The sequence below is a fragment of the Myotis davidii genome, unplaced genomic scaffold (genome assembly GCF_000327345.1).
Source record: "Myotis davidii unplaced genomic scaffold, ASM32734v1 scaffold46, whole genome shotgun sequence".
NCBI lineage: Eukaryota > Metazoa > Chordata > Mammalia > Chiroptera > Vespertilionidae > Myotis > Myotis davidii.
In genome coordinates, this window is record NW_006383006.1 from 2,815,722 (window position 1) to 2,827,259 (window position 11,538).

The 11,538-nt window shown below is 39.2% G+C and overlaps 1 protein-coding gene across 1 annotated transcript in view; it reads right to left on the reverse strand.

The window, feature by feature from the left end:
- Window positions 1-11,538, reverse strand: part of ADAL (adenosine deaminase-like) — a 26,255-nt gene that overhangs the window by 10,585 nt on the left and 4,132 nt on the right. Inside the window, exons 2-6 of the mRNA XM_015557520.1 lie at window positions 8,196-8,422; window positions 7,831-7,961; window positions 6,719-6,779; window positions 4,054-4,074; window positions 1,803-1,915 (exon numbers count right to left, since the gene is read on the reverse strand). Coding sequence (XP_015413006.1) covers window positions 1,803-1,915; window positions 4,054-4,074; window positions 6,719-6,779; window positions 7,831-7,961; window positions 8,196-8,258 — 389 coding nt within the window. The 5' untranslated portion in view covers window positions 8,259-8,422. The remainder of the gene's footprint in view (window positions 1-1,802; window positions 1,916-4,053; window positions 4,075-6,718; window positions 6,780-7,830; window positions 7,962-8,195; window positions 8,423-11,538) is intronic.

Consider the following 11,538-nt stretch of genomic DNA (forward strand, 5'->3'; position numbering starts at 1 on the left):
AAGCTGGTTTCTGGGGTTTTGTTTAGCTTCTATATTTGTTACAATGTTCAAACTGCAGGCTCAGAGGCCGGCAAGGCAGGCGGGGAACGTTGCAATCCTTCGTCACTGAAGCAAGCAAGCCTCATGTTCAGTTTAAGCTGCCTGGCTGCCGGCCGCCATCTTGGCTGGCAGTTAATTTGCATATCACCCTGATTAGCCAATGGGAAGGGTAACGGTCGTACGCCAATTACCATGTTTCTCTTTTATTAGATAGGATATGCTCAACAACAGTGTAAGTTCACAAACACTGCTTATTACCCTTTTTGGTGGTGGTGGTGGTGGGGGGGATTGAAATGGTACTGTACTATTTCTTTTAAAAATTATCTGATTAGTGAGGTTTTCTATACATTTAATGGCCATTTGTATGTCTTCTTTTCTGAATTATTTTCATGTCTTTTGTGTGGTTTTGAAATTGGGGTATTTGTCTAGTTAAGCTTAATTCTGAGAGATTTTATAGTCTGAAACACTACAGCTAGTTTTCTTCCTTCGAGGACCTATTGAGCCCTGATTACGTGCCAGTTCTGTTCTAAGTACTGGATGTGTAGTGGCCAAAGAACAAGGTTTCTGGCCTCACTGAATTTACACTCTAGAGCAGTGGTTCTCAACCTTCCTAACGCCGTGACCCTTTAATACAGTTCCTCATGTTGTGGTGACCCCCAACCATAAAATTATTTTTGTTGCTACTTCATAACGGTAATTTTGCTACTGCTATGAATTGTAATGTAAATATCTGATATGCAGGATGTATTTTCATTGTCACAAACTGAACATAATTAAAGCATAGTGATTAATCACAAAAACAATATGTAATTATATATTTGTTTTTCCGATGGTCTTAGGCAACCCCTGTGAAAGGGTCATTCGACCCCCAAAGGGGTCGCGACCCACAAGTTGGCGACCCACAGGTTGAGAACCGCTGCTCTAGGGGGTGAGCATATAGAAACAATTAAACAAGATAATCTCTGATCTCTAATAATTAAACAAGATAAACAAGATAAACAATAAACTTGCTATTACATGCACTGACCACCAGGAGGCAGTCGACTGGTCGACCAGTTGTTATGACTTGCATTGACCACCAGAGCCAGACAGTCGACCGGTCGACCAGTCACTATGACAGCCATGGGCAAACTACAGCCCGCGGGCCGGATCCGGCCCGTTTGAAATGAATAAAACTAAAAAAAAAAAGACCGTACCCTTTTATGTAATGATGTTTACTTTGAATTTATATTAGTTCACACAAACACTCCATCCATGCTTTTGTTCCGGCCCTCTGGTCCAGTTTAAGAACCCATTGTGGCCCTCGAGTCAAAAAGTTTGCCCACCCCTGCGACTATGATGTGCACTGACCACCAGGGGGCAGATGCTCCAACTGGTAGGTTAGCTTGCTGCTGGGGTCCGGCTGCTGGGGACTGAGTGAGACGGGTCAGACATACCCGGGAGCCCTCCTGTGGCTCCTCCCCAGCTGGCTAATCTCCCACATCCCTCCCCAGCCCCAATCGTGCACCGGTGGGGTCCCTCAGCCTGGCCTGCGCCCTCTCACAATCCAGGAACCCTCAGGGGATGTTGGAGACCCGGTTTCATCCTGATCATGCAGGCCAGGCCGAGGGACCCCACAAATTCGTGCACCGGGCCTCTAGTTATAAGATAAAAAACAGTTATTGGTTGACTTATAAAAATCCATTACACCATGGTCAAAGTAGTAAAATTTTCACCCATTCTAGATTTTTAAATGATGATCACTAAGGTACAATGCTTCTTACCTAACATCAATGTCTAAGTTTTCTTGTTTAGACTGTTTTATACCCTCAAGTACAGATTCCACATAAGTTTTTTTAGTCATTCCTGGAAAGGACACAAAGAACATGTAAAGAGATTATCAACTATTTAATCCTTCAACATTAGTATCCCTATGTGAACAAATTACATTTTCACTTTATGTTGTGACAAAAGCATGGCTAAAAGTGAATTAAAACACAGCCCTATGGATGTATTTTAGTAAATACTAATTGAACTTTAATAAATTTGGAAAAATAATTAAGTACTATAAAAAATAAAATGAAAATGAGACTAAAAAGAATTCTTAGATTCAACAGACATAAAATTAGTCTCACAAATTGTTATGAAAAATTTTTAATGTTTTAACAAAACAAGAACAACAACAAGCCCTTTTCTAAAGCCTCTCTTTGGGTGCTTAAATTCTCCTCTTCTGGGGAGCTCTAGAACACTCTCCAGAACAACCTCCTCTGAAATACTATTGTGCCCCAATTCTAAAATGCTTACTTTTGGTGGAAAATCTCTAGTAAAGCACAGGAAATTATAAAGAAGAAAAATAAAACTAACATATAATCCCACCACTCGAAGATAACTACTGTCTTTGTTTTTCTAAGCATACATACATATTTATGTATACTAGAGGCCCAATGCATGAAATTCGTGCAAGAGTAGGCCTTCCTTTCCCCGGCTGCTGGCATCGGCTTCCCTCTGGCACCTGGGACCTGGGCTTCCCTCTGGCCCCGACTTCGTCCGGAAGGACATCTGGTCTAATTAGCATATTACCCTTTTATTACTATAGATATACTAGAGGCCCAGTGCACGAATTCATGCACAGGTTGGGTCCAGCTGGCCCAGCCCAGGAGGTTGGCAGGCTGGCTCTGCCTCCTATTGGGGTGGGGGGCAATCAGGGACAGGGCTCACCTGGGGGGGAAGGGCTGTGGGCTGATCGGGGTGGTGGGGACCCATTGGGAGAGGGGCCGGCTGCGGGGAAGGGCCATGGCTGCCCTGCCCTCGATCTGGTGGGAGAGGCTGATCAGGGGCGGGGGGAGGGGAGGGGCTGTGGGAGGTTGGCTGGCCGGCCCCACCCCCTGATCAGGGTGGGAGAGGCCAATCAGGGATGGGTTGGTTGGGGGAAGGGGCCGAGGGAGGTTGGCTGGCCGGCCCCACCCCTTGATTGGGCCAGTTCGTTGGCTGCAGTGGGCATCATAGCAACTGGTTGTTCTGGTTGTTACGGTGTTCTGGTCACTGGCTTTTTATATATATAGATTCTGAATAGGTGGGATGCTACTAAGTAAATATGTATTCTGTTCAGTCATTTAACACTATCTTCTGAGCATATCTCCAGTCATTAAAGTGTATTTTAAACTATTTTTATTGTTGCCTACCATTCCATTAATCTTTATTTAACAATTCCCCTATTGTTACATACTTAGGTTAAAACCTCTCTTTTGAATCTCCATTCAAAGAGCAAGCTTGCTCTAATAATTGGTAGGTTTTTTTCTATCCTTTTCTTTCATTACCCTCACCAGCATAACTTAGAACTGATTCTGCAGTTAAAAAATGCAAGATAGGTCTCTTCTGCTTGCCCCAGCTGTCAACTCTTACTTTACTATATGTAGTTGAAAAAATTTTACCCCCTGAATGGTGACTGGGCTATACATGTCAGGGTGCAAGACGACCTGGTAGGATCACAAAATGCTAAGAGGGACCCAAAGATACCACATAATATCTCCTGATGTTACTCTTATGGAATTTTCTCCAGACCACATCCAGATCTGCTCATCTCCATCCAGAGGGGTTTTACCACATCACAGCTTGCTCCTAGCCAAGGACACTATTAGTCCCTGAGAAGTGAATGAACAACCTCATTTCAGTGATTGTTACAAAACATGATTCTGCATCTACTCGGTGACACTGTTTCACAAGTGCTCTTGATGCAGGCAGCAAGAATTAGCCTGTTTAAGACAATGCAACTAGAAGAAGCAAATGTCCTTTTCTCAGAGTGAGAAAAACAAACAAGAAAAACAAATAAGCCCTAGCCAGTTTCGCTCAGTGGATAGAGTGTCAGCCTTCAGACTAAATGGTGCTGGGTTTGATTCCGGTCAAGGCACATGCCCAGGTTGTGGGCTCTATCCCCAGTAGGGGACGTGCATGAGGCAGCTGATCAATGATTCTCTCTCATCATTGATGTTTCTCTCTCTCTCTCTCTCCCTCCCACTTCCTGTCTGAAATAAAAACAGAAAACCAGTCTTTTGTGACCTGATAATAAAAGCAATGAACATAATATTGATAATGTTGGTGTAAGGGTCCCAATGAAAGTGCCAAATGCTACTCTTTTATTTCACTCATTACATTTGATTTGGGAAACATGTTGGAAATCCTCCATGTGGTTAAGAATACCTGCTTTGCCCACCCCTGATGGAGACCATGACAGAACTGCAAAATTTCCATTATCTCCCATCACCCCTCATTTCCACATTAAATCCAAATCTGTACATCATTCACACTTTTTGTTTCTTTTCTCTCCTTTTAACCATTTTAACAATTTTTCTATTTCCTTGTGTTCATAACAGCAGTTTGATAAAACAGAGAAGGCAAAACTAAATCCAGTTAAAACCATCTATGAGTGTGTAGTACTAGATAGGAACATATGGAAATGAACAGCTAATATGATTAGACATTAATGATGTACAATTTAAAGTCATGGCTTAAGATTCTTATTCAAGATATTTAGGAATACGTTGTATTTTTCATAAAATTCTTTAGGCAGGGTTAAATTTCCCCCAGAAGTATATAGGAAAATTCTTCTTAGGCAAAGAAAGTGAGTGATAAATATGAGTCAAACTGTATCTGATTTAGTACAAATCTCAACAATCCAAAAATTACTAAATGACCAGGGCAAATGATATCGAAAGGCATGTCTCCATCTCTGCCATCAATCCTAAAAAATACCAAATTTAATAAAAAAGGACCAAGTTAGGGATACTGTGACAACATGCCCTAGTTAGTCCTTACAGTTGGTACCCTAATCTTTTTTTTAAATCCTCACTGGAGGATATATTTATTGATTTTAGAGAAAGGAAGGGGGAGAGAGAGGGGGGAAAGAGAGAAGAGAGAGCACACGAAACATATATGTGAGAAAGAAACATTGATCGATTGCCTCCCATACGCATCCTAACCAGGATCGGATCTGCAATCTACATATGTGCCCTGACCAGGAATCAAACCTGCAATCTTTTTGGTATATAGGACAATGCTCCAACCAACTGAGCCACCCAGCTGGGGCAATATCCTAATCCTAACCTGCTTTGACTATGTGTACATGAGCCGGCAAAAGGCAAAGGAACAGTGATTGACTGGTTGTGCAGATAGTGCCTAACAGGGGAAAGGAACTACCTTAGTGGATTCACTGCAATCCAAGGTCTGAGTCTCATCTTTTTCTTTTTTCAAATTAAAGCCAAAAATAAATTTATTATAATATAAATGTAATGGAGGTCTAGAGAATCAGCCTCAGAGACTATACACAACAGCATTCAAAAATCACAGGACACCCCTACACCAAGAGAGACACCACTGCTTCCTCCACCACCGAGCATGAGCCTGCAGTCTCTGCATACTAGACCCAGTGGCACTGCTTCTCTAGGAGCTCCACATTGCTGCTATTGTGGACCTCATCTCTGTAGGTTGAGGAACTTGCATCTTATCATTGATCCAGGCCCAGAGCTCCCAAGTCACTCTACCCCAGCTCCCTGGAGACTAATGCAGAAGCCTATTTGTTACTGTGTGCACTAACAATGAGTATGAAGTGGCAGTTCTTCTCAGTGGCTGAAGTGATCATATCTACTATCAAGGGTACCCCTCATCTTGGTGGTGAGATACCTGTGAAATCGAATGAATAATAGAAGGTTGCTGGCAAGTATAGCGTGAGAGCAAAGGAAGATTTATCTAGGCCACAGTGAGGCCTGTGGAATCATCCCTATCCCACGTCCAAGAATACTTCCTTGGGGTCCACAGCTCTGTCTGCCAGATTCAGCCCTGACTATAAATTCTTCAAGGGCAGGGACCATGTCAATCTGTCTTTATATCCCCCAGTTTCTAGTACTGGAACATGATGGGCATTCAGTCAACTTTTGTTGAACTAAAGTTTTAGATTCAACTCTTCTCCAAAAGGTGATTAATTTAGTGTTTATTGTGAGGATCAATCTTGGCCAAGGAGGAAAATTCTTTCTTGATCAATCAAAAGTTAGTTCTCCAGAAACACAGGTTATACTTCTTACTTTGCATTTTTCTAAATGACCAGGGTAAATGGTATCTAAAGGCTGAATGATTAAAAACACTGACAGGATTTTGTTTCTCTTCATTTACAAAAAGGTCATTTTTATTTTTATTCTTTTAAATATATTTTTATTGATTTCAGAGAAGGAGAGAGAAATTAGAAACATCAATGATAAGAGAGAATCATTGACTGGCTGCCTCCTGAGCACTGTGCCTACACTGGGGATTGAGCCCGCAACCCAGGCATGTGCCCTGACTGGGAATTGAACCATGACTTCCTAGTTCATAGATCGATGCTGAACCACTGAGCCACATGAGCTGAGCAAAGAGGACATTTTAAATGCCATCCTAGTCAGATCAATGATACAGAAACCAGTCTTCCATAACATGGAAACTATTACTATCCTGGAGCTTCAGATAAGAGAACACAGAGGTGTTCTTTAGTCCTACATTCCCAGAGGAAAGGTACAATTGTGCTAGGAATTAATAATTCAATTTCTAGGCACCTCTTGAACTTCTTCACTCTCTATAACATCCACCCAGGCAGTGAAAAATCTTCCAAGCAATAGGGATAAAACCTTTCTATCTATGGTCAAATATTATGAAAAACAAGACCATCATTTCTTACCATTAAAATATCTTCAGGGCTAGTAGTAAGCTGATGAATAATCTGAAACATCTGGAAACATCTATAACATGAATAAAAAGTTTTAAGATACTCTAGTCATCAAAAGCTCAAGATAAATTCAGTAAGCAATTAAATTAGATTTTAGTAATTATATAGGGTATTCTAAAAAATGTATACTCAGTGTGAATGATTATAGTGTTTATTAACATACAGTGCATTTTCAAAATTTAAAAGAATCTACAGAAATGAGTAATATTTTTTGTCAATATCTGTTTTCAAACTGATGACCGTTCTGGTCCAGGCACTGCTGATAACTCAAAGGAATGGAATCACAAACATCAAGAATAATATTGTTTGGTATTTGTGTGCCCTCAATTTTTTGTACCATAAACTTTATCTTTTATGTATCCCCATAAAAAAAGTTTAGTGGATAAATTTTCTTTGTTCAAAGCTTAGTCTGGCTCCATCTATTATTTCAAAATAGTTAAATCTAAAAAGTAATGAAAATTAAAGTATGAAAAAATCATACTTTGAAATATTATCAAGGCAGTGTTTGTACTTCAACTGCGTTTTCAAACTTCCAGTAGCATTTTAGGATGAACTTCCTTTGTTCAAAGCTTAGTCTGGCTGAAAAGAAAGAAACATCAATTGAGCTATCAGCTGTTAAAGTGTGTATACGTGTTCTTAGGACATCCTGTATATTTATAAAGAACTACAGAATAGGTTTTTTGAAAATTACATTGATCTAAAAAGACCAATGACTGAAAAGAAAACATTACTGATATTTTTAAGTGGAAAATACTAGTTTCCCTTCTCCACCACCATTCCCACCATCCCCCATTGGTAGGAGCAAATAGGAGAAAAGTCAGTAAGCCTATACTTTCCAGTCTAAAGAATATCCAGTATAGTACAACTTCACAAACAACATAAATCATTAAAAATATTGTCAACAGTCGGACAGCTAGAAAAATGCTGTACGTCAAGTTATACTCTCCATACCAGATGGCTACCCTATTACTTTGACTATTAAAACCTGAATTCTTACATACTATTTACAATCTCAAAATAGAGAGAGAAAAAAAGGAATGTGTCCACAATCTCCTCAAACTCACTCTTCTAAAGTTCTTTTCTTTCCTTTATCGATCATAGTCATTTGATCATGGATTTTGAGACCTGGTTTCTTAGCTATTAATTTCTTCATGGTATTACAACTAATGGATCCATTCAAGTGGGCATGAAGTTCCTAAAACAAAAGAATACAATCAGTAAAAACATATTAACTATCCACTAGATTCATAGCATCATACCATGTACTTGATGTTTGCAGTCTATAGTAGGCAAATTGCCTATGAGATTTAGCTATATAACTTTTAAAGTTTATAAATTATAACAGTAAAACTCACTTTTTTGTGTGAAAAGAAACAACACAGTCATTATAATTAGCAACCACTCTAGAATTCTCTGGTTGAATTCTCACCACTTTAGGTAGTTCTGAGAAAAAGGTTCTCTTCCATTGCTGCTGGTCTTCTGCTTCCATCATGACTTAGCAGAATAAAAAGGTCTTTCTCCAAACACTCTTATTGGTATGTACAATACCATGTAGTTCAGTCAGTAAATTTTGTGGTCTTGAATTTCCTTCAGATTGCTTTATTTCCACACATTTTTATAAAATTAGCTGAAATGTTGCTCAGGGTTTAGCTTTACCTATTGAAATAAATGTGAACATTTCAGATGTTGACATAAAAGCAAAGAAACAGGACTTTTGCGAATTTATTCTTCAAAAGACAAAAAGCCCCTCCAAAGCTAATGAGCTAACAATGTGAACTAGAAATAAGAAAAAGTAAGAGGTGGATTACAATCTGCAATTCAGTTGGGTGTATTCCTTACTTATTAGCATTTTCTATAAAACTACTTCTAAAAGTAGAAATCCAGAAAGCCTATTTTGGGTAAAAAACAGTTTATATTTTTAATTGTTTAAAATATATAAAGAGCAGAGGTGTTGGCTTCATTGGACTTGGTTAGTCCTTTTACTAGTTTTCACAGTTTAGTCAGTTAACCTCACAGCTTCAGTTTCCTTATTTGTAAAAAAGGGATAAAAGTGCAGAGTAGCTGTGAGGACTGAAATAGTAATTTAAATTCCCTTCTTGTATGCTCCCATAGAATCCAGTGATTACCTTTCACTCAGTGCTTTATCACACTTATCTCAATCACTGATTTACTTGTCTTCCTCACTAGATTATAAACTTCTAAGGACAAGGACTACGGCTAGAACCTAGCACATTACAGGTGATAAGTCCTAATTTGTCCTTCACCGCTGAAGGTGGCTTATCCTATATAATAAAAGGGTAATATGCAAATTGACCCTAACGGCAGAAGGACCAGAACGACCTCTTGACCAGTCACTATGAGGTGCACTGACTACCTCTCGGTTCCTTTCCCTGGCCAGCAGGTTCTGCTTGCCCAATGGTGAACGGGGAACCAGGGGTAGGTGGCGGGGGATGCAGGTGGCTCAGGCCAAGGCCCCCGCCCCACCAGTCGCCCCACACATATAGGGCAACCATGGTGGGGGTGGGGCTGGCGAGCAGGTGGGAATGGCTGACCTCTCAGTCCCGTCCCCTGGCTGTCAGGCTCTGATTGCCCGATGGCGAACAGGGAATCGGGGTGGGCTGGCAGCGGGGTGCGGGGCTGGCTGCAGGCAGCTGGGGAAGATGGCCCTGATCGCAGGCCAGGCCTAGGAACTGTACCCACACATGAATTTCGTGCACCAGGCCTCTAGTACATTAAGATAAAATTCCAGATGAAATTTAGTGGTTTTCAAAGTAGTCACCTTGACTCTCTGGGTTCTCACGTATTAATAATGATGACGTTGATAATAATAGCAGTTTCCATTAAGAGCCTACCAGATAAGCACTTTTAATAATATAATATTTAATCTCACCAATAACTTTGCAAAATAAACATTTTTTACCACATCACAAATCTCTAAATTGATACTGAGAGGGTAAATAAGTTACCAAGATATTAAAATGGGCAATAAAGAATATAGATTGTACAGGACTAGACAGAGCTATAGAAACCCACAGCAAGGCCAACTCAGCATGAGTTAAAAGTGGCATTTCAATGAATTTCCATATAGTAAGTGCTTAATAAATAGTAACAAATTTTAAAAAACGGACTATTTAATCAATATGTTTAATCTCTCTACTAAGGGACATAATAGATGTCGTTAAAATGGGAAAACATACTTTAGCTTACATAGGTAAAGTCAATTTGTCATAAATTGACTTATAAAGTAAATGTTAATAAAAATATTCTCAAAAGTATTCCTTAGAAATTGATTTTTAAAGTTCATAAAAGACTTAACTTGTAAAATTACCCAGAAAAAAATATTGTGAATCTCAGAAGAATAATACCTAATACTGCTGAAGGTCTAAGTAAAACCTCTGGTGTGAGCAGAGCTTGGTGTGATCTTTTTGGAAACCAAATTGGCTATATGTATCAACACACACACAACACATTTTTATCCAATAATTCTATTGTTAAGAATTTATCTTAAATCTTATAGGATATGTACAAATACATTTCTTATAGTACTATTTATAATAGCAAACATTGGAAACAACCTAAATGTCCATCAGTAGGTACTGACTAAATTAATTACACATATCCACTCAACTGAATATCTATGACTATATGGAAAGATTTCTAGGACATAGTGTTACTTCCAAAAAGTAAGTTGCAAAATACATGGTTTAGAAAGATGACATTTATGAATAAAGCATGTATGTACATATACACTCATACACATTCTCTCTCTTATTTATATCTTTATTCCTAAAATACACATGAAAGGGCACACAGAAAACTGTTACCACTAGATTGTGGGTTGGAGTTGGCAAAGGTCAGGGGAGAGAATTTTACTTTATTTACCTTATATAGTTTTGTGCAATTTTGAGGTTTTACAACAAGCATATAAAACTTGATTACTTTTTGAAATAATTTTAATAAATTAAAAATTTCAATACTTGTAATAAGTTTACTTAATAATTTTAATAAATTAACATTTAGAATACTTAACAAATTATTTAAAAGAATTGTTTATAAAATAATTAAATTATTTTTTTAATATTGCAAAATAGCTTCATTATTATGAATTGTGAGAGAGAACTTTCCTGTTCTGACAACAGTCTAAAAAAGCACTTAAGACATTTTATATAGCAGGCTGATAATGACCTACTCTAGGATCCTGACCTTATTTTGTGCCACATTCAAACCATTCTCCAGATTAACTTTTAAATAGTTGTGAGTAAATTTACTGACACACTGGCTACAATCCTATCTAATAAAAGAGAAACATGGTAATTGGCGTACGTCCCCTACCCTTCCCATTGGCTAATCAGCGAGATATTCAAATTAACTGCCAGCCAAGATGGCGGCCAGCAGCCAGGCAACTTGAAGCTAACATGAGGCTTGCTTGCTTCAGTGAGGGAGGACTCCAACGTTCCCCGCCTGCCTTGCCGGCCTCTGAGCCTGCAGTTTGAAACATTGTAACAAATATAGAAGCTAAACAAAACCCCAGAAACCTGCTTTCAGCTAGCTGGGATCTCAGAGCTGGAGTTGATACAGAGTTTCGATTATAGAACCGAAACAAACAAGATACCTGCTTTAAGGAGCGGAGGCCTAAGAGCTGGAGCCTCAGAGCTAAAGCTGGCCCAGAATAAAAAAAGAAAAAGAAAAAAAGGAGCGGTTGGGAGCTTCAGTCACCCCCAGCCTGAAAACAGCCCTCAGCCCCTCACCCAGACTGGCCAGGCACCCCAGTG